The 23,202-nt window shown below is 38.3% G+C and overlaps 1 protein-coding gene across 4 annotated transcripts; it reads right to left on the bottom strand.

Moving 5' to 3' along the window:
• Nucleotides 1-541: 541 nt before the first annotated feature.
• On the bottom strand, nt 542-21,218 carry LOC144320701 (uncharacterized). 4 transcript variants are annotated; one of them, XM_077909561.1, is made up of 5 exons: nt 20,944-21,218; nt 10,519-10,634; nt 10,316-10,407; nt 1,912-2,021; nt 542-662 (listed from the first exon to the last, which is right to left on the bottom strand). In XM_077909561.1, the coding sequence occupies exons 1-2, from the start codon at nt 21,201-21,203 to the stop codon at nt 10,577-10,579; spliced, it is 318 nt and encodes a 105-aa protein (XP_077765687.1). In that variant the 5' UTR covers nt 21,204-21,218; the 3' UTR covers nt 542-662; nt 1,912-2,021; nt 10,316-10,407; nt 10,519-10,576. The 4 variants fall into 4 exon arrangements, with proteins under 4 accessions (XP_077765687.1, XP_077765688.1, XP_077765689.1 ...); XM_077909562.1 differs by lacking the exon at nt 1,912-2,021; XM_077909563.1 differs by lacking the exons at nt 542-662; nt 1,912-2,021 and adding an exon at nt 19,704-19,820 and having other exon boundaries at nt 4,321-10,407.
• Between the last annotated feature and the right edge of the window lie 1,984 nt (nt 21,219-23,202).

The raw sequence follows: 23,202 nt of genomic DNA, 5'->3' as shown, positions 1-23,202 counted from the left end.
TTGAGGAATGCCCAGGTGGCTCAGCTGGTTAAGGGTCCAACTCTTAGTTTCAGCTCAGGTCATGATCTCAGGGTCATGAGATCAAGCCCCATGGGCTCTGGGCTCAGGGGGAAGTCTGCTTAAGAATCTTTTTCTCTGCCTCTCCCCTGACTCGTGCTCTCTCTCATTCTCTCTTTCAAATAAATAAATAAATCTTTTTTAAAAATTGAAAGAAGCTTGGAGATGTTCTTACTCAAAGTTCTGCATCTGTAAGTCCAACTAAGACTTGGCATTGGGTCTGACTCTGAAAAATATTTTCCTAAAAACTATCATACCCTGTCCCTCATGTTGAAGTCTCTGGAGTCAGACCACAGGAGTTCCAACTTTGGCTTCACCATGGACCAGTTGGATGGCACTAGAGAGGTTTCTTAAGTTCTCTGTGCCTCAGTTCCCTCATATATAAATATAGAAATAATAAAATGTAACCCATATGGTTGGTGAGAAGTAAATTAAATACTTACAAAACGTTTAGTTCAGTGCTCAGAATATAGTAAATACTCGATTAATGGCAACTATTCAAATCTTTATTTATTCAGCATAGCACTTGCCGAAAGAAGAAAAACTGAACACTTTGGAGCAGATAAAGATAAATATGTGGTTTCTGTATTCAAGGTCCATAGAGTCTACAAGATAAGAGAGATACATAATTATGCAGCTTAATACAAGGCAGCCAATGATGACAAAGACAGAGAGAGGCCAATAGAAAAGGCCAGTATACAGAGGAGAAATATGAAACCCTCTAATGAAAGAGACAATATTGTATCAGAGTTTATAGAGCATCTACAATTGCTGGGTATATTCTAGATATACCAGGACTGAAGAAGAATCTCACAGTCTAGTGGTGTTTTATGGCCACAAATCAGATTATAATATCACAAAAACATCTTTGTTTCCTTCTGAATACACCCAGACATATCTGGTGGTTTTTCTTAGTGTTAATGCTCAGATCACCACACCCCAGTGATCAGTTTGGACACAGCTATGACAGCACACTGAACCCTCACCTCTCACGGCATCCTAAGTCCCCAGCATTTTGCATATCATTTGTATTTGTAAGAATTTTAAATTAAAGAGTATTTTGTGAGGATAAAGGCCCATATGGAAAGTCAAAGAGGCCCATATATGTCATATAAAATCTTAAGAGGTATTCCAGGAGAGTTATCATATACTCAAGATGATATCATACTTTTGAATTATTATCAGGAGTTCTGGAAGATTTAACAACTGACTTTGTTACTAATTCCACACTTTGGGTCTGTCTGACTCTGTCACCCTCTCCTAATTCCACACTTGGATAGTCAGCTGCTTGACATTCCACTTGAATGTTTCACTCCAAGCTAAAATGTTAAAGTCTGAGTTGGATATCTTTTTCTCAACTAGCTCCTGCTCCTCTTTCCTCTACATCCATTGATGGTGCACCATTTTCCTAGTTCTCTAGAGTCTAAACAAGCACTACCCAACAGAAATATGTTTATTGCATATGTAGTTTTACGATTTCTAGGAGCCACATTAAAAGTTTTAAAAGAAATATGTTTTTCTAATAATTTTTTATCAGAATGTAAATATCTCGTTTTTATATTGATTACATGTTGAAATGCTGATATTTTGTATATTTTGGCTTAAATACAATATTTAAAATTAACATGTTTCACTGTATCTCAATTTATTTATTTTATTTATTTATTTTTGTATCTCAATTTAGACTAGCCACAGATTAAGTGATGAATAAGCTACATGTGGTTGTGGCTATCATATTGGAGAATGCAGGTCTAGACCTTATAGTTCCTTTCACTCATTCTCTCACTCTCCGTAGCCAAACACTTACCATGTCTCTGCAATATCTCTCATAACTGTCTTTCCATTTCCACTCACCACATTATTTCTTTATCTGCTAAGCACCTTAATTACTTCACAAGGCCCCATCTATTCTGTTTCCTTCTTCCAATCTATCAGATAAACTACTGCAGGACTGTCCCAAAGTGCTATGAAAAAAAACATCAATGGCTCCCCGTTACTTACCAAAAAGTACTCAAATGACTTACCCTAATGCTCAAAACCCTCCATAAAATGCCCTCTAATCATTTTACAATTTCATGTTTCATTGCTTCCCTTGCTTCAGCTAATCCAGTCTATGGATCATACCCCTACATTACTAATTCTGTCCCTTTGGTCATTGACCCGCATCTTCTGCCTATTAACATTTTACCTTTTTTTTTTTGTTTGTTTTTCAGAGTTGTTGTTGAGCTCTACTCTTTCATTAATACTTGCCTGTTCTTCCCAGCTGGATGGTATCTTCTCATTCTTTCACAGCACAATCCTTGTAATTTATATGTAAATCATACATTTCCTCACCTTGTCTGGGAGCATTTTCCCAATACAATAATCTTCATTTTGGCTTCTCCTAGGTAACATCAAACTGTATATCCAGAACCATTAAGCCTAGGTCTTTGTTCTTTTTTATAGGACACAAGTTTATAAAGCAGTAGGCCAGTAGTATGTACCAAAATATAAAAGCTTCTTCAAAAGAAATCAAACCAATGGAAATAAATTGTTAAGTACATAAGTGAGAGCAGCAATCATTTCAGCCCATTTGTCTGAAACGTACTCACACCCTTAGAGCAAATTCAAAGAGGGAAAAACAGCACTGTCTAAGCTTTTGGACCCATGCCCAGGATCCTTTTCTTCTAAATATAGAAATAGATATTTAAGTCCCTGGTGCCTTTGTACCCACTTTCCAGGTTGCCTCTGTGATTCTCCCTCCCTACAACATGACTCTTTCTTATCTCTCCATCTGTACCAATCGCATCAATTCAATTCCATTCAATTATGCAAGGATCCAGGAAAGTGGACATAATTCAAACCAGAGACAGTGAACTACTAGGTGTTTCAGATTTTTCCCCCAGTTCCTAATAGCCTATAACTACAGCAAAAAGGAGAGTTTTTAGAGTCGGCTTATTTGAAAGCTAAACAGAGACAACAATTGCTGGTTTATTTAGTCTCTTCATTATTTAATATCGATGGTGAAAATTTCTTTGGAGAGTTTGACATGAGGAGTTTAGCCTATGTGTCTTTATTATAAAAATAGGGCAGTCAGGATAAGATTCTGTGGTAAGGAGACAATTTCCCTATTCACAATAATCACAAACCCAGGTGGTCTTGGTTTCTACAGTGACACCACATTGACACTTGAGCCACAACAGCCTCTGATGGAAAAATGAGTCACTCTAAGAGGTTCCCCCTCTCTCTTGACAGGCCACATCTGGCTAGTGACCCGTGGAAATGGCCCGGAGCACCTCAGAATGGGTTTTCCCAGGAGAAAGCCTGGACCTCCTTCCAGTGAAGTCAAGTGAGGATGAGGTAGTCTTAAGTTGATAATTAAAAAATTGTAAACTATTTTGTATCACAAACTGATAAGAAGGGAAAATGAGACATACACACACACACACACACACACACACACACACATATATATATAAAACTTCTGCATTTGGCTTCCTCATAAACTATAGAGATAACTACAACCACAATTGGTCAAAGTGGTGCTGTATTTTCTTGTCATATAAACTTATAATAGATTGATATATCTTCTTTTCCCTTGAGAGGAGTCATGGCAGTCGAATATAATTTGTGTTTATACAGCACTGTTTCCAAGTATTCCTACCTATAAAATCCATGGGGCAACAGGGAGAATATCTTCCAGATAAGTGAATGTTTGAGAGCGCGTCTCACACTATGGAATATAATTAACTGAGAGGACCCACTTCAAAGAATTTTAAGAAAACTGCCACAATATGAAGAAATGCTGAAATGATTTAATCAAGGCTTTATAAAGATTTGTCCTGGTAGAGCTGAATATTTGCAAAATTGATAATAAACATCAGCTTCCAGTAGAAAGAGAAGAAATCTAACTTCCTGCTGTGTTCCACTTGTCTTTGTCCTAACAGATCTATGGAGAACCAATAGTGACGTCTGCTGCTACTCTATCCTAATGGGAAATTATCTTTGACTCTGAGATTTATACTGACAATATTTGAATAAGTCCTAAACTAGAATGAGTTTTATCATGCGTTCTTATGACTCATGCTGCCTAAAAAACATTTTGAGGTCAATTTTAGTGAAGAAAATTTGCCAGGAGATTAGAATGTCTTCCAAATACTTAAGCAAAATTTGTGTTGAAAGGAAATTGCTGGAAGAAATACAACTATAGCATTTTAAAATGAGACCTCTGGAATCGAGGGACATAAAGCAACAGCCGATTGTTCATGCCCTCCTCTCCTCTACTTAATAAAGGCACCTTTATTTCACCAGAAATAAAATTTTATTAGTAACATGTCAAATATGTTTTAAAATACAGTTACCTTTCTTCTTCCTCTCAGTTTAAAAAACAATCCAATAAAAACTCTAAATCATGACCCAAATATTTTTAAATGTGAAAATGACATATTTTAGATTATGTAACAGATACACAGTTTCCCAAATAAATGTTGTAGAACACCATCTGCTTGATATTTGAGTGCATTCCCACAGAACTAAATTTCTGCTTTTTTTTCCTTCATTAATGGTTTATGACAAATTTATGACACTATATTTCACAATAGCTATATCAACAATTTATGACCAAAGGAGAGCCTGACAAAAATCACTTGGCATGCTCAAATTAGACAATTTGTGCAACTCCCTCATTTACACCAATCCTCCACCCTCACTTAGACACTGACAACTAAAGAAAAACAATGAGTCCACAGCAAGGGGAGGATCTCTCGTGGAATAAAGCTCAAGAAAGAGTTCAAAACAATAAGTTGAAGATCCAGGTGCCAATTTTCAGCTTATGTTTACCAAATTGTTCAGCCTATGCGTTCATCCACAAGTCCGACTTTAATATAAAACGTTTTTATAAGGTTTTCTCAGATTCGGCCAACCAAGAACTTGCCAGATTCTTAACTGTGAACAAAATTTCATCTTTGCTCTAGTGTTACCAAATAAAGCTCCCTTATCCGCGTATAATCAAGAGAAAAAAACAAGAAGAGAAATTTACCATGTGTCATTTCCTGACTGAAAGAATGGTACATGACTTCATTCATGTTGCTTTTTTGCACTTGGCATACATAAAATTTATATGAGAAATCATTTTGTATGTATTTTGCTATGTAAAATATTATAATATTAATGGCCAACCTGGGAACTTTTTTATGTTTACTATTTTATCTTTCACTTATTTAGATTAAAAAATTCTATAGAAAACAGACATAAACACATATGCTCTGAAAGTAATCAGAATATAGGCTTGAGTGTATATTTTGATTTTCAAAGTGTTGTAGAGCCTTACTAGTCAAAGTGTGGTCGGTAGACTAGCAGCACCCTTATCACCTACGAGACTTGAGAAATGCAGATTCTCAGACTCCATCCCAGACCTACTAAAAAGAATTTGTATTTTAACAAAATCTCCAGTGATTTATATGCACAAGAAGATTTGAGAAGCACTAATATAGAGGAATGTTCTTTATCTACCTAATTATAGAATAATTCCTGGGGAAAGACAGAACTACTCTAATAGGAAAATTTTGTTCAAAATGTTCAACCATGAGTATAACAACTTTTAGACATGATTCACTTAATAAAAACAAAAATACCCAAAACATGTCACATTGCTGATGTATAGAATGAAGTTTGAGAATGGAAAAAGGTAAATTAAAATTCTATATTACATAATAATCACGAACTGCTTGTATTAATTGCACACAATCTTTCATTGTTTCCAACCAAAGGGATTTTCTTTAGTAAAACATAAACAAGTGATAATTATGACACTGAACCCTAGATACATGAAGATTACCTTAGTAGTCAATTTTTTATGACTAAATACAATAGTTTTTAAAAGAATTTTATCAAGAAGCTGATGAATTCTAGTTTGATACCCTTTCCCAAGGGAGAGTTCAACCAGTACTGCAAATTGTTGCTTTCTTCTAAGTATCTTTGAGCAATTCAATATCAATGCTGGGGGAAATGGGAAGGTGAAGAATTAGAACCAGAACCTCCACTTACAGTGGACTGCAAAGTCTGGAGTTGGGCTGTGGAGGGAAGGAAGAGCTAGCTCCATAGATGGTGTTAAGAAATCCTGAGGTTTATTCAAGCAGTTCACCAGCAAAAGGCAAACTAAAGAAAGTTGCTCTCCTAACCTTGACCGCACTATATGCAACTCTCAGGCTGTGATTTCCTGATTCTGCTTTTCCTTCAAGGATCTCCTTGACTTTAATATTAGCCTGATTCCCCTATAAAAGAACATGAAAGCTAGAGAAGTGGGGGGAGAAGGAATTCTTCTGTGCTTGCACTGGAATCCCTACCTCCCCTAGAACCTCTGTGCCCCAGGAGTGAGTTAGTGCCAGCCACACTTGCCGTCTACAATAGTGGCTTTCTATTATGCTTCTATTATGCTTCCAAGTATGAAATATGTTGCAAAGAAGAATGTACCTTGCTTCCCCTCTAGATCTAGTTCAGTGGACATTCTCTTCTCCTTGCTCATCTTCGTAGCTGTAAACACTTTTAGAGACACATGTGATAACTATCCCATGGTTTGGAAAAGAGAAATACAGGTGCTACTCTCGATACTTTAAAAACAAAACCAAACATCTCTGAGTTCCTCCTTCATCAGTCAACTGTTTGAGAAAAAGACTGTGAATCATTCACCTCTGTATCCCCAACCCTGACACAGTGTCTGGCTTAAGTAGACGCTTCATAAATGATGGGGAATTAGACTTATTTCCAAGTCCTCTAGCACTGAATTATTAAATCTTGAATTATACATTGAAATCTGATCATATGTTTGAGCTTGTCCATTTATATACAGGCTCACCATTAGTCTTTCTCCTTACTTAATTAATTTCTCTCTTTTCCTTTATTCATCTACCCAGAGAGCTCAGTTTCAGGGATATTTCACAGTAACGTCACATTTCAAATAATACATATGCTAAATAAAATCTAGTCTTATGCATCATTGATGAATAAAAGAAAATATCGATACATATGGATATCAGGTTTGAGGGTGTACAGCAGATACAGGGAAGCAAAAATGAGTAGAGCGAGTAAGCAATTTGCCCTCACAATGAAACAACTTTCTCTTTCACTTACTAATACTGTTTTTTAATCCCCCCCATACACACATTTTCCTTCCTCGACTCTTCATTTTCCTCTTCTCTCTTTTTAAAATTTTCTTCTTCTTTACTAGGCCTCTAGGCTGAGAACCCACAAGAGTGATCAATATTACCAAGAGCATTCAGATTTCTCATCCTTTCTTACTCTAAGGATGGCTTTTGTTACCAAAGAAAGGATGTCCAAGTTCAAAAAAATCATAACTAAAAAAAAAATCATAACTGGTCTTCCACCACCTTTTGCTTCTTCCATAACAGAGCATGTGGGATGGGGTCAGCATAGCAGGTCTATATAGAGTCTTTCTATATATCAGTTTCTCAAGGTAAAATGACAACAATCATATTGGTTGATTCAGACAAGTTCACATCATTTAAATACAAATTATTTTTTTTAAGTCAAGAAAACATTAGTCTGCTCCTTATCTATGAATTGTTTATTGGACAAGAAATTAAATGCTCTTAAGGATCTTTTTTAAATAACTTGTTTTGAAATCATTTTTTTAAAAAGCATATTCACAAATACCACTGGTTTCTAAGACAGGTCTTTCTCTACACATGAATATATAAATCAGAGAGCTCAGTTAATGATGTCATGAAATAAAACAGACTTTACATCTGTCGCTGGATCATTGCCCAAGAGTTGTTACTTTGTTTAAGATTTCTGACATACCCTATTATAATTTCACACTTTCTTGGTAATTTTTTCTCTCCCTCTCTATTCTATTCCAAAGTTGCATTTCTAGCCTCAGACAATTTCAATATAGGGCAGTTTTGTAAGTTGCATCAATTTGCACTGGTGTGTTTTTCTTTTAGACTAACCAAATGTTTCCTAAACCAAATCAAACCAAATGTTTCTTTCAGTAAAAATGAAGTTAAAACTATTAGAGAGCTAATTCTATTTTTAAATCGTATGTGGTGTAATCATTCTATCTAATTTGGAATGTATTCAATTAATATCCTCATTATTTAAGAAACCTATATTTTTTTAAAAAATGTTCTTAGAAATCAGATATTGTATAAACAGTGAAATAAAGTTTTTGAACTTTGGTGCCAAATTTTGCCCTTAAATTAATTTTTAAATATTTTTTTTCAAAGCTATCTCACCATTCAAACAAAATTGTCTTTAAAAATCAGCCCAAATTATAATTTTTCAGTTTTTTCTAAAGTATTTTTAATAATTCTGATTAAGCAATTAAATACAAACCTGATACTTTTATCAATTATAGATATATATCATCTTCAATAACACATGCTTATTAGGGCACCAATATTTAAACCAAAACATCCATATGACTCACCTGACGATTCATTAAAGGGAACAAATAGTGAATTGGAACTAAAAACAAAATTCTCTTGAATAAAAAGAAAAAAAAGACTTCTTGGTCACAAGATGGCATTCAATTAGGGAAGGTACAATGTTGACAAGTCACCATATTTAGATTTGTGAAAACATATGATCACCGAAGGCCTATAATATCGTCATTTAAAGCAGTGTCCTTGATTTTCATAACTACATATAAAGTGCTCTGAAAGCACACTAGTGAGCAAATCATTTCAAAACTCTTTAACAATGTTCTTCTATGTCTTGTGCAGTCCTTATTTTAGATTCCTATCTTCATTATCAAGGTCTCTCTAACACTCATCTTTGGGTCTTTGGTATTTTCTTGAATATACCTTTGGCACCTAGTTTTCCCAATCTGTTTTATCAGTTAATGATAGTTCTTTAAATCATATGCTCCATTGAACATAACTCCAGACACTGAAATCAGACATCTCACTCAAACCTCAAAGAACATTATGAACCACTTCAAATAATTTCAGGAATCTATCCAACCTGTTAAATAATTATCTTTCAAATTGCAAAATATAGGGACTTATCTAAATTTTACCCCCAATAGCATTCTGAAACATTTTGTCAAATAGTGAATGGTCAACTATTATACAAAAATCAGTGCAAAGTTTCATTCAGGCAGCCTTAAGTGTACTCTTCGATGAAGAAATAATTATCACATAGAATTTCCGCTGTTTTCACCAATTTTTGCAGATAAGATTTTTTAAAATTAAAAACAAAATTGACCTGCCTACCCTTTTCCTGAGCTTCACAGCCTATAAAAATGACATCATAAATAAAATGTAAACTCTTAGCTGAAGGCCCACCACAAATTTTTAACTGACCTCTAGAACTCACAGGTAAGCCCATCTGCAAGGCTCCTTTTATTAAATTTTACTTTGAAGAGAAATGTCTATCAAGCCAAAAATAAAATAAAGTAAAATAAAATAAAATGGATCAGTTTGGAGTAATCTGGTTGTTACATTCAGCAGTTAAGTTGCAATACGTTTGCCCCATCTCGAATTGTCACTCATGGGAAGAGGAGAATGGTGTCAAACAATTATTTGGCACAATGCTTGACAAGCCAAAGCCTTTCAGAAAGAACCTATCTTCCCCTCATTGTTTACAGAAAACTAAATTTGTTCCACCATAATATTCAAGGACACCACATTATCAGCTCAATGTCATTTTTTTTGTTACTTATCACTAAGAGTGGCAGATTTGGAAAACAGGGGACTTAAAAGTTTAAATCTGTATAAGGTCTCCTTGAACACATCATCTTATCTTAAAAACCTTTGCCTGTAAAGCATTTATTTGCCACTTCTAATATGTAGACATATTTTCAATTTGGATGATACTAAGGACTGCTGAGTAATAACCAGGGTTCTCTCCACTCAGTTCAGCATGCATGTCATCTTTGATCTCAAGTGCACTGGTAATTAGTGCCTTGTTTTAACATCTTCACTATAAACAGTTCAGGCATTTAGAAACAAAGTATCAATGAACTTAACGGTTACTTTAATTCATTTTATAAATAAGCAACTGAGAATTTTGCTCCAAGTGGCTGCTACTGTAGCCCATTCCATAAATGGCATTCTCCGAAGCATAAGGCACAATATGATATGAATGCAGCTCTTCATAATAAAGAGATTGAGAACAGCATTCCTGTACCATGAACTTCAGCCGTTTTCTTGTATCAGAATAAGCAGTCTTATAACAGGGAGCTTCTTTAAAGTATTCATAGCTCTCTTTCTCCGTCTCTAGATGTATCTTCCTCAGCAAATTGTTAATTAACACAGACCTTCTTAAGTAGGTTTCTGGGTCTTCAAGAAACCTGAGCTTCTCCAGAGAAAGTTTGAGAATGCAAGTCCTGTCCTCAGGCAATATCAGGTGCTGGAAAGCAAATACATCATTATCTACGTGTTAGAAAAATGAAAACTGGAGCTTTCGCTATTGACAAGACTCATTAAAAAAAGGAAAAAGTAATGATAAGTCAGCCCTTACTTTTGGAAAATACCCATGGTAATCTTGATGTAAATCTTCTTCTTCTGCATATTTTCTCTTAAAGTAGGCTACTTTCGACGTTGTTAATGTATATGTTAATACTTTTGTTGGATAAGCTAAACAAAATAAAATAATGGGAGAAAAGTCAGATTTTACTGTGGTGATGAATATTTTATCATTTAAGTTCTACTTACAAAAAGAAACCGTTGACCCCTGAAAATAAAATTCTATCTTCATTTACTAAGCAATGTGATAAAGTAGTCAGGAGCAATTCTCTTTGTGACCAAAAAGCCTGTTTTCAGGCAATTGCCACTATTCACATCCAAAACTGATGTTCCAGGTTGGAGAATTATATTTATTTCCTTATACTGTTCCTTAGGAATAAAATACTTACCGATCCCCTATTTAATTTCATGCCATTTAACGTTAAAATATGCCCAAATTTGAAGCTGATTCACAAAGTTGATGGAAAGAGGTAAATTACCTTTCATCATTTTTTTAAACTACCTAACTTACAAAGAAAATTTCATGTTGCTAGGTTAATAAAATTGATGTAAAATGGTTGGCAACCCAATTACACCTTAAAGAAATAATTATGTATGTCTCTAGACAAATCCTATGAAATGGTCATGGTCTGACCATCCTCATAACACAGAGGTCAATCATATAGAAATGAAGGTTTTAAAGAAACCTAGCAAACTTGACCTTGGTATAATATCTGAATGTGAACATCTTTGTTCTTGCCTTTAAACTACTATGGTTATTGCGGATTCCGTCTTGCTTAAGGAAGGACAGCACTGTTCCGAAAGCAGGTTTGCAGAAATCATTTGGTTTAAAGGGGGTTCCTAATGTGGACTGTAGGTGGCGCTCATCTCACAGACAACAGGCAAGTTGACCCTTAAAAGCAAAGGACAAGCAACTTCCTCTTTAAAGCACTGAATGAATTTAGAATACAAACTGAGTCCCAGTTAGTACGTTCTCATTCAATCTCAGGGGGCTGAACCAAAATAAATGCACATATTTATATATCATCTATCTTATTTTTAATCCACATCCTCAAATATTTCTAGGTGTTAAAACCAATTGATTCACAAACTGAGTAGTTTATTAACGTGTTGGTTAAATAAATTTATCATTAACACGTTTGATGGTTTTTTCTCTATCTTAAACTGTAAAAATCTTAAGTATTAAATATGTGCACTTCAAGAACTTGCTTGTTCTAGATTTCCTTCCAAATCAGTGGCACCTGTGTAACACTTCCTGCAGCTTTTGGTGGCTGGATGGTTTTCCTAAACCAGTTGGAAAAGCTACATAAATCACACCTAAAGCATCCCAAACTTTCCTTGATACCAATGAAACCCAAAGGATCCCAGAACCCAAAGGAGTTTTCAATTAGAGCTGCCATGGGATCCCTGGGTGGCGCAGCGGTTTAGCGCCTGCCTTTGGCCCAGGGCGCGATCCTGGAGACCCAGGATCGAATCCCACATCAGGCTCCCGGTGGTGCATGGAGCCTGCTTCTCCCTCTGCCTGTGTCTCTGCCTCTCTCTCTCTCTCTGACTATAATAAATAAATTAATTTAAAAAAAAAGAATTGCCATGATTTGTTAAGGGCAGTAAGAACTTTAAAGCACTGGTCGGTCTGATCTAAAAAGAGATAAATGTATAAGGACTATTCACAACTGAATCAAAGACAATAATTGCTACTATATGTATACAATATCTGAATTCAATAGGCTGAACTCAATTTATATAGAGTTTTTAGAGATTTCAAAAGGTGGGGGGGGGAGAACAAAATGGAGTATATTGAAAACAAAGCATTACTGAATCCAATTTTCTCAAGGGCTGTTTTAGGGTTTTTGTTTTGTTTTGTTTTGTTTTTGTTTTCTGTTTTTTTGGGGGGGGTTTGTAAACCACATTTTCTTGTATGTATTTTTAAAGAATTTAATCAAATAAATAAATAATAAATTTAAAAAATCAAATAAAATTTTTTTTTTAAAAAAGCTTCGGGTTATTTTGTGATAACAATTAATAATTGTGACTGAATTCTTAACTGTTTAAGTAGTTGATGCCACAGTGGTTCTCAAATGTTGGAGAACATCACAATCATCTGCAAGGCTCTTTAAAATACAAATTGCTGGGTCCCACCCCCAGAATTTCTAATTCTATAGCTCTGGACTGGGAGCAGAGAATCTACATCTCTAACAAATTTCCAGGTGATGCTGAGGCTGTGGTTGTGGAGACTGAATTTTGAGAGCCTGTGTACTACAGCCCCAGACAGGGATAGTAGTTGCAGTCAGTACAACAGCAAGTGGAAAAGCAGAATATTCAGCCCATCAGCTGATTGCTTTATCTTCAGAATGCCAAGCAATCAGCATGATTGATTTTTGTTGGTGGTAGTGCCCCTATCACAACACTGGCTACATTGGCTTCAGTGCTGTAGCATCATGAGCTAAGCCAGACTGCCTTTTAACTAAGTAGTGAAGGAAGAATGAGGTCACTTTTCAACATAAATTCTGGCTTCACATTAAGAAGTATCAATGACTGTTATTAGCATTAGAGCTAGACAGGTCACTGCTTTTTTTTAAAATAAGGTCCAGTGGATTATTACAGTAGGAAAGGATTGATGAAAGCCTTGGAAAGAAGAATGACTTTACCATAGCAAACATTTTCATCTCTATCTATTTTGGTTTTTTTAACATCTGCTCATTTTATTTTCCAAAGGAATGCAATGTCTACAGCATTTTTTTTTAAGATTTTATTTATTTATTCATGAAAGACACAAAGAAAGCCAGAGACACAGGCAGAGAGAAGCAGGCTCCTTGAAGGGAGTCTGATGTGGAACTCGATCCCAGAACCCCAAGATCACGACCTGAGCCAAAGGCAGATGCTCAATCCCTCAGCCACCCAGGCGTCCCAATGTCTACACCATTTAAAATCAAATAAAAACCTTTGAATGAATGACACAAAGCAGGACAAGTGGCAGCTTAGAGAGCTGAATGTCAAACAAACCAGGTGATGTTCTGGGGAAGGTATTTTTAGTTCATAGATCAAGACCAAAAAATTGTACTAAATGTCTCCAAGTTTCATTAATTAAGATCCTGTATGGCTGTATTGGAGCTTTTAGCCTCAGATACAGAAGTATCAGACCCAGAAAACACAGTAAATTCTCAGGGGTCCAGATTTGTGTCTTGGCTCCATGGGCAACACACTTAGCCACTTAGTTTATTGCTCTTAAAAAACACCCCCAAGGGTTGTTGAAATGCTGAAAAGCTTTCACAGCTGGTATTGGTTTGACAATTACCTCCTTGCAGGCTGTTTAGCTATTTGCAATGTTTTTGGCATAAATGTTTTTGGAGGATGTTTTTAGCCACTTTGAGGCTAAAATATATAGCAAACATAAGTTCCTACATCTGTTTTCTTGGCTGGATTGAAACTCAAAAAATTCAGAGCTGGAAACTAATTTATTGGCTACCTGAGTCAGCCTCCAAAGTTTACAGATGAGGAAACTGTGGCTCAGAAGGGTTCCATGATTTACAATAGTTGTATGGCTGAGTTTAGGTTTTGAAGTCAGGTTAAAGTGGGTTTGAATTCCAGCTCTGCTGTTTTTAGTTGTATGGCTGTGAGAAAGTTATATAAACTCTTTACAAGTCTTGTTTGTAAAGTGAGGATAGAAATAACACTGGCTTATAGGACCATTGAAATAATTCATGGGAAATGGCTGGCACTGTGCTTAGCATATAGTAAGCACTCGATCAAATCCGAGCTTTATTAGTGCCAATAGGCAGAGACCTATCCCACAGACATAAATCCTAGCCTGGCCTCCTGGGTCTGACCCTAAGATTCTTTTCCACTGCCCCTCCTCCCAGAGATACTAGATTGTAATTGGAGAGTTAAAAGACTACAAAGAAATATTTCAAATGGTCAAGGAAAAAAATATAGTACAGGTGCTATAACAACTCCAACAAAATGTTTCTGGATTTACTGCTCCTGGTCATGTGTTTGGGGTGAAGGAAATGCAAACGGTTTTTGAAACATCCTGATAGTCATTTGAGGGATTAAAGTTACTCTAGATATTCAAAGAAATGTGCCTGTTATGATCCAGTCAACATGTGGAAATCTGTTTATATCATTCTCCCATACTTAAAGGGCCAAATTCAACCCAGCTTTGACATAGAGAAGAAGTAAAATGACTTTGTGTGTTCATTTTTGTGTCCTGAGTTTTGAGAACAGGATATAAATTATAAAGCTGAGTTAGGCTGAGCCTGTATTTTGAGTAGAAAGGTAAAATAGTTAATTCTGACTTGGATATTCAAATCATTTTTAACTCTGTAACCCCCCGGGGCACATAAAATATCTGTGCCCAGCTCAATGTATTTCATAGTTTCAAACTTCAAGAAGCAACAAATGAGAAGTTACAGAACAGAAATGACCACCTCTGTCACTAGAGCTCCAGCAGAACAATTTATACACAATTTTAAAATAAATGTTTCAAATGTAATTACAAACGATTGCTCAAGCAGTCTTCCTATTGTTCTGCTCCTGCCTCCAGACAACCAAAATCCTATTATTGCACAAGTGATTTCATTAGGTACACGGCCCAGGGGCAGTACATTAAGGAAAGATCATCAGCAAATTAATTTACAAACACTTTGAGAGAACAGACAATAATAAAAGAACAAGACCTGTCATGGCAATCCGTTCTTTGTCTGAGATTGAAAAGCCTGAGAGATGGTGAAGAAATGATGGGTTTGACAGATCTTCATTTTAGTAACCTTTCTATTCTCTTCCCCACAACACTTTAATCAATAACCTGCAAAAACTGATCCTGCTATTAGATATGTGCATCGGTAGCCATACACAACAGAAGAGTCTGATCAATGGGGAGAATAAGGCAGGGTCTAGCCTCAGATCCTCAACTGACTTGTGTGATGGACAAATCACTGGCCTCGACTTCCAGTCTCTCATTGATTTCCCTTGGCATGGTGTTAGCCTGGCATGAGCCTTCAAAAGTACACGTCTCTACCCGAGTAAATAATGCTTTGCTAGTTGCAAAGCTTGCAGACATCCTTCCTTAAAGGCCACGACCACTTTTGTTTAGAAAGAGCTATCTGTCACCGTTAGCTGCATTCTTCAATCTTGCTACATGGCTTAAAATATTTCAATAGGATTTTCTGGCGTGGTTCCACAGCAGTAGTTCAAATCCCAGCTCTACAATTCATTTGCTTAGTGACTTTAGGCAAAGTATTTAACCTCAAAGAGCCAGAGTTTCCTCCTCAATTAAATGGCAGAACAATATCAAAGTCATTGAGTTATATGTAAATTGAGTTATGTGATGTTTTAAAAGCACTTCCTCAGTGCCTGTCACATTTCCTCGTATTTTCTGCTCTACAATAAAGGTTAGGTATTGTGAGTGTAGTGATCTCATTTTAGAAATCACAAATATGTGTCCTATGAGGCAGCACTGTGTTTCTTATAGCAGGACATCTGTCCTCTCTTCTGTGTTAAGCACAAGAGCATGAAACATTCACAAGTCCTCTCAAGAAGGTAGATGGAGGCAATGTTCAAGGCTGTAATGCTGCTCTTTCTGTAGACCTTTAGCTTTGTGATAGCAAGATTCCATCGATTTTATTCCACAAACCCCGTTGCCTGGCACTCTTCTAAATAACATATTCTATGGAGCAGAACTCAGTGCCAGTTTTTAGCTCCAAATCAATGGAACAATCTGTTTCTTCAGATTTATCATCCACTCCAAGCAAAAGATTGACTGTGCTAGCAGTTGAGAATTCCCAATAAGTTGTGGCTCCTGGAAAAGTTTCTTGGGAACTTCCAGGGATACTGACAGGAAAGGAGTTAAAAAGTTTTCCAAGACCAGCAGCACTGTCTGGAACTGGATTCCATGTCCCTCAGGATATCCCCAAGCATAGGCATGGAATATGAAATAAAATAACACTCTTCCACAGCCTGCCTATCTTGTTCCACTGCTGAGGGTCTCTGAACCAGAGAACATTATTAAATGGGATATGACCAGCCATTTGGTGCATTTGCTGCACCAAAGCCTAACTTCTGCCATGATCTGGCCCTATTAATAATAGAGACCAAGTGCAGTAAGTTTCATGGGTAAAATTTGTGCTTTAGCTCCCCTTAGAAGTGCATTCCTTGTTTTGAAGGATGATGCTCCCTTTCACTACACCTTTCACCTTGGAAAGTGGGGATGGATTAGAAAGAAAATTGACAAAGAAATCTTATTGCTAGACATAGGTTCCAAGAAATATCTTACCGATAATGCCTAGGGAGATGTAATAATTTCCTTAGATACCCAGGTCTGTTGCTCAGACAGGAGGGTTTTTCAATCCCTCACAAGTGGACTCCAGAGATCTTCTGAAAAACAGCTCATCTATATCACCCTCATCGTCTTCCACTTTGACTACAATCAGCTTTGGGTATATTGCCGAAACCATTTAGCCAGGTATCCCAGAAGGGAGGTAGAAAAACATGAGATGGACTAATCATTAACTTTACTCACTAAGAATATAGGAGACTTTGCCCTGGAGTTGGGTGAACTCTCCACCTTCACTCATTTGACTGATTTGTGTTGCCACCTAGAGTTGCTCTGGTGATGAAATGTCCTTCATTCACAGGATACCTTCCTTCTAAAGACTATAGGTGCCTCGTTAAATTTCATTGTGTTCAAATGAAGCACTACACTTCAACTAATAGCTGGTTTTATCCCTCACATCAGTCGTGGTGAGCTGAGCCATAAGGCAGTAAACTAAGCAGCACATGCAGACAAAATTAAGCCTAGAGTCTCTAGGCTCTTAAGTTGTGATTCTCTTTGCAAAACCCCCAACTTTTCTTGACTTTTGTGACCCATGCTTCTTTTTAACAATCATTATAAAAATAATGCATACTCTGATACACCACCACCATGGAGGGGACTTCACAGCCTCAAACCTGTCCCTCCTCTCCTTCTAAGCATCACTGACGTGCAGAAGACTTCTCTACCTGCCAAGAAAACTTTTTGTTGCACTTTATAAGATGAAAAAAGCTTCAATGTTTCTAACCATAAAGCTATATTATAATACTGAACATAACACTAGCAAGGCCTTAGTGCTTTTTATTACTGTCCCCTTTCTACCCCCCACTGAGAAATACTGCAGTAAACTAGATGGCTCTGTCATTAGCCTATTAACATAAATGTAATTGGGAAAAATTCTGAAAATAATTATGTAGACTAAAAAGGGGAAACATTAAAGTAATATATTGACCCTAGTTAAACAACCTATTAGAAAGGTGGGAAGTGGGGGATGAGGTGGGGCTGATGACGAGCATCAGCTCCTCCTCAAAATGACAGGTGTACTTCTTCCTCAGTTTCAGTGGTGAATATACATGGTCAATTTACCCCTCTGCTTCTGAAATCATTATTTTATTTTACCTTCCTCTAGGTTTCTGAAGCATATTGCTTTGACTAATAGAGCAATCTGAATTGGTTATGCCTCAGCTTTAGAGCTATTGTAAGAGTGTCGGTGTTTTGACAGCTAAAGCCAGCTGGCATAAGTCCTCAGTGCAGAGCCCAGGGCTCTGGCATCTTAATCAAACCTTTCATCATTTCTCCATGTTTCAAAGCATCTTCTAAATCCCAGGAAAGCAACACGACATAAAATTAAACATGGAATGTTCATAGACACATAAACACTTCCAAATAGAATATGGAAGGAAAAACTGAAATTAGAACTTGGTTTCCGTTTTAACCTGCTTGATCTCAGCCTTATGTAAGCCTCATAGCCCCAAGTACACCTCTCTTTATAACTCGTGGTATGAACAAGTACAGCTGGCATTCCCATCGACAAGAGCGGCTAGATCCTTAACTTACAAATGGGTGGAATTTTTTTTCACTCTTCCTTAGGATCTACCGATGTCTGTAGAAATAATGCTTATATTATAATGATATTATCTGATTTATTTTTATTTATTTAAAGCTAACTGCCATGATGACATTTTCTGATGAATGACTTGAAGCAGATATGTTCATCAAGATTGCACAGTATACATTCTGTACATTATACATTCATGATAGAATCAAAATTAAAATTTAAGAACCCTCTTCACTTGACCTTCTTGATTGAAATAGTGGTCTCAATGAAAGGGCAAACCTGTTCATGTAAATTAAAGGGCACTGAATGATTTTAAACTCCTATGCATATTACATAAGAGATAAGATGCATATAAATTACTAATGCACAAGACTAATGCATAAACATGAACCAATACTTGTGGCTGCTTTATTCAAACTTTCCTCAGATTGATAGCAGGACTAAAACTCTACACACCACTCATGGCAGATGACAATAAATCTTATTGGTCTCCTTGGATTTGTTTCTTATCATAAAATATAGTAGTTATAATGGAGGAAGGAAAAAGGGTGGTGGTACTAAAGGCTAATGATGGCTTAATGGTCATCTTCAATGCTTAAAATTATTAAAGATATTTCACTAAGTGACTATGAAGACCAGTACTTTTAAAGTCTCACGATTATCAAAAAAAACTATACAGCTAGACCAGAATAAATGTTCAAATAGCTTTCTAAATAAAATTGTTCAATTATTTGTTTTTACAAAGAGAGGTAAAATCAAGGAAGAAACACAGCATGGTATATTTTCATGAACATGACTGCAATTTGCTAGGCTGGTTACCTACAGGAACTGCACATGGATAGCTCAGTACATGTGAAAGTTAAACACAGCAGTGGAGGGCTGAGCACTCATTAAACGACTGTATTCAGTCTTGAAAATTTCGTTTGAAATACTTGACACTCCATGGGTTTCTATCATCATGGCCGTAATGCAGATTAAATCTTTAAAAATCACCATGATCTCCTCTTGCAACTTGAAGAGTTCTCTTCACTTCCTTCATTCAGACATGCACCAGTTTGCTCATAGGGCTTCCGCTTGACATGTTCCCCAAGGCAAGCTGCCTAATTTGGCCCAGTCTATTCACATGGGTCTTAGAGAGGAAAATCTGCCAGCCCACAAATGTCCTTTCTACAGAAAATCTCTATTGACTTCTACCCAGCAACCATCTATATACACAACCCCTTATATTGATCTTGTAAGTCATGGTAATGCTACATTAGCATTTATTTCTCTGGATACATATTTAAACAGTAATTTCTTTTAAGGTAGTGATTACCTGGTAAAGCTGAATCAATCTGAAAAGTGTATTTCTAGGACAGCTTGAGAAAATCTGGTGAGAGTTCCCCTTTGCACAGCAAGCATTTCTCACAGCCTCAGGCTCATGAATGGCTACCTGAGATTTTGAAACACGGAGACAGATGCAAATAACATTGGAAGAGTCAGGACGGCCCTCACTTGAACTGGTTATCACGTCAGGAGAACCCATGCAATAGGAGGACCCTATCTAAGATGTTCTAGGTGGGGCTGTTCTGGACCAGATAGATAAATAGATAAACCTTCAAGCACACACAATCATTCTGGTGTTCTCCAGATTGCATTTTAAACATAAGGGATCTATAACTATCCTAAGAAATTTGCAAATAAGTGAATAACTGATTTCACCAATCATTTACGGGAGATCATTTTGGGGAGATTATCAGCAGGTTGATTTTTTGGAAAAATCACAGTCATATATACTTAATTTGTTTTCAAACACCAGATTTTGCATAATTTCAAGAAAAATTCTCTCTAAAGTAACAATCCAGCCGTTAGAACAGTAACTCAATCATTCTCTGTAAGACACACTACTTCTCACAGGATTTGAAATAGCCAAATGGCACTTTTTCTTTGAAGAGAGTTTTTCCTTAAAGGGCCATGCTGTACTGCACCTTTTCTACATGGATGTATGCTTACAGATCTCATCATCTTCTATATTTAGAGAGATGAGCTTTCCAAAGGAAGATAGGCAGCCAATGAGGAGGATCCCATCAAAAGAGAGGTGAGTTACTATGGTTACTTTTCAGGAGATTGAGTAACAGTGAAGGGCTGCTCCCGGCCAAATGGACCCTTTCCAGAGCAGGACCCAAAAAGATTGTTGCTCTCCATACGTGTTGATTCCATTAGTCCAGACTACACGATGTCATTTTAGCCCTAACCACAGGCTTTGCATGGGTGCCTACTGCTCCCAGCTCTCCTAGCCACACATGGGCAGCGAAGTCAAAGGAAAAACAAGGAGGGCTGAAAACTTCCGAGCACAAACCTAGAAACGACGGGCATGGGGAATCCTCTGGAACCAATTTCACGATTTAAAAAAAAAAAAAAAAAAGAAAGAAAGAAAGAAACCAGGTTATGCGGGACCACCACCTGGCCGCTGTTCAATGACCGAGGGCAGAGTAGGATCCCAGAACAGTCCCTTGCCCTCACCCTCAATGAAATGGGTCCTTTCTGAGCCTTATTGTGCGTAAGTCCAGACATACCTTGCGAGCTGGGTCCGCTGACCAGGAGATGGGCGCATGCACCTGCTTCGTAGAGGCGCGGGGCTCGGGGCTCCCTCCCGCGTGTGCGGAGCTGTCACTCTTCGGAGGGGCGCTGACAGCGGCGGCGGCGGCGGCGGCGGCGGCAACTGCAGCTCGGCGGGCAGCCCTGGCTCCTGCAGGTCCGTCCCTCCAGGCTCTGAAGCGCCTCTCGCTCCGGGTTCGGAACGCGAGGCGGGCGCGCAGCTGTTCTCCGCTCGCATTGGACCAGAGGGAGCAGATGTTACCCGGTTGCTAGGAGCGTTGCTAGGAGGCGATGACGCCCCTCCACAGCTCGGAGCAACTTTCCTGTAGGTCGGGTGCGCTGGCGGGGGCTGCTGGGAGCCGGGTTTGAGAACTGCAGCGAGGAGGGGCAGCGAACAAAGAGCCCCAAACCGGGGGGCCGGAGAGCTGGGGAGCTGCGGGTGGGGGAGGGTCGCAGCTCCCGTGGGGCCGGGCGGGTGATGGGGCCGCCCCTCCCCAGCCAGTGCCACTCGCCGCGGGGCAGTAGCTGGGCGTCCCCTGGGGTGAGAGGGTTTGGGATTGGGAGTGGGACGGCACTTTCAGCAGAACTTGGTCAGTGCCTTTCCAACCCTGAGACCCGCCGGGATGCTCTGCGCCTTGGGGCAGGAAGGACCCTGGCAGGAAGAGAGATGGAGGAGGGTGTGTGTGGCCTGGGCTGAGGCGTGCGGGATAAGGACTACAGGAACTTCTGCCTTCTGGGACTCTCCTCCCCAGCGTGTTTCTGTTTGTGTCTGCACAGTTGATAGATTTTGAAGAGGGAAAAACTAACCCATGAAATTCAGACCAGAGTCTCATTCCTCTACTGGGTATGGCTGCCAGTATGGTGCCAAAGATTTCAGAAAAATGCCCCTGTGGAGGGTCAGACATTCCCTTTATGGAGTGAGGAAGCCTTCGTTTTGATCCAGTGGCTAATTAAAAGTTCAGGCTAATATGTAAGTTTCTTTAAACTAAAAAATACACAAAACAGAAGGCTCTTTTCACAAAGGAAACTGGAGAAAGTATGCCTGTTTCAGTCTATTACACTGTAGTATAAATTCACCCAAAGGATTATATTGTCTCTGATGCTTCACTCAAGGCCTGCCCCCACCCCCCACCCCTTTTTTTTAACCAATGCTTTTTGCTGTCATTGTTCAATGGGGTTGTTATTCTTGGAGGGAAGGGACGATGAGAAGGTCAATGTGGACAAATCCAGGTAGCCAAGGGAGCCAAATTAAAGAAAGAAAAAATGACCAACCTAGCAGAAGACGTTCGTCCAAAGGAAAGAGGGAATCCCTCAGAGAAGGAATCTTATTGAAGAGGGATATACACCACTTCCCTTGTTTCCTATAGGGTCAGGCCAGGGCCTGAGAGGAAGAGAGCACCACTGGGAACCAATTAAAAAGAGGAGTTGCCATCTTCAGAGCCAGGGCAGGGCTGCCATGTAGTGCTGTGTTGAGTCCTGCAATGGCAGACATTTTGCAAGGCTGGAGGGCTACACAAAGTAGCCCAACAAATCTCACTGGCCACTGCCTCTTCAGGTTCCCAGTACCAACTTAACAGCTATGACCAAACTTGGAGTTAACAATTTGTTAGCCCTTAGACTTAAGAAGCAGATAGCCTTATGCTAATAGTGAACTTAGTTATAGGAATCCCTTAGCAATGTATATCAAATTGTCACAGGTACACTTTAAATATCTCATGATTGTATTTATCAAATATACCTCAAGGTCCAGTCATGCTTTGTTGTTGTTGTTGTTCCTTGAATGAGGAGGGTTCTCACTTCTCTCCGGCATTTTGTATATGCTGTTTCTTCATCCTTAAGGTGCTTCCCTTTTACCTGGCTTACTCCAACTCAGCTTTCATAGCACGGCTTAAATACCACTCCCTCATCGTGGCTTTCCCCTCACAGCTTCCCACTGGCTGGGTTAGCCTCCGAAATTACATTTCCAAGTCATTCTACTGGTCCCATTCCACAATACTCATCACACTAGGTGTTCAGCTAGTTCTACCTTGGTAATGCTGTGCTTCCAGTACACAGGGCCTGGTATATCAAAAGTAGTCATGAGCACATGTGAGTGCACGGAGCCTCCCCGCCTGGCTCAAAGTCCCTTGTTTTTACCTTAGCTGTGTAGCTGTCAGCTAGTGAACTCACACAAGCCATGGGGGCAGCCATGAGTTTCTGTCCTTTTATTTAAGTAGAGGAAAGGGGAAGAACCCGTT

Source organism: Canis aureus, chromosome 9 (assembly GCF_053574225.1).
Source record: "Canis aureus isolate CA01 chromosome 9, VMU_Caureus_v.1.0, whole genome shotgun sequence".
NCBI lineage: Eukaryota > Metazoa > Chordata > Mammalia > Carnivora > Canidae > Canis > Canis aureus.
This window is presented reverse-complemented; position numbering and strand designations above follow the sequence as displayed.

Bases quoted from the DNA above. Each gene is read 5' to 3' on its own strand.
- LOC144320701 (XM_077909561.1), bottom strand. From the start codon at position 21,203: ATGCGAGCGGAGAACAGCTGCGCGCCCGCCTCGCGTTCCGAACCCGGA. The intron at 10,635-20,943 runs GTATGTCTGGAC...TATTTTGTTTAG, and splicing joins CAGCGGACCCAGCTCGCAAG to CTTATCCAACAAAAGTATTA.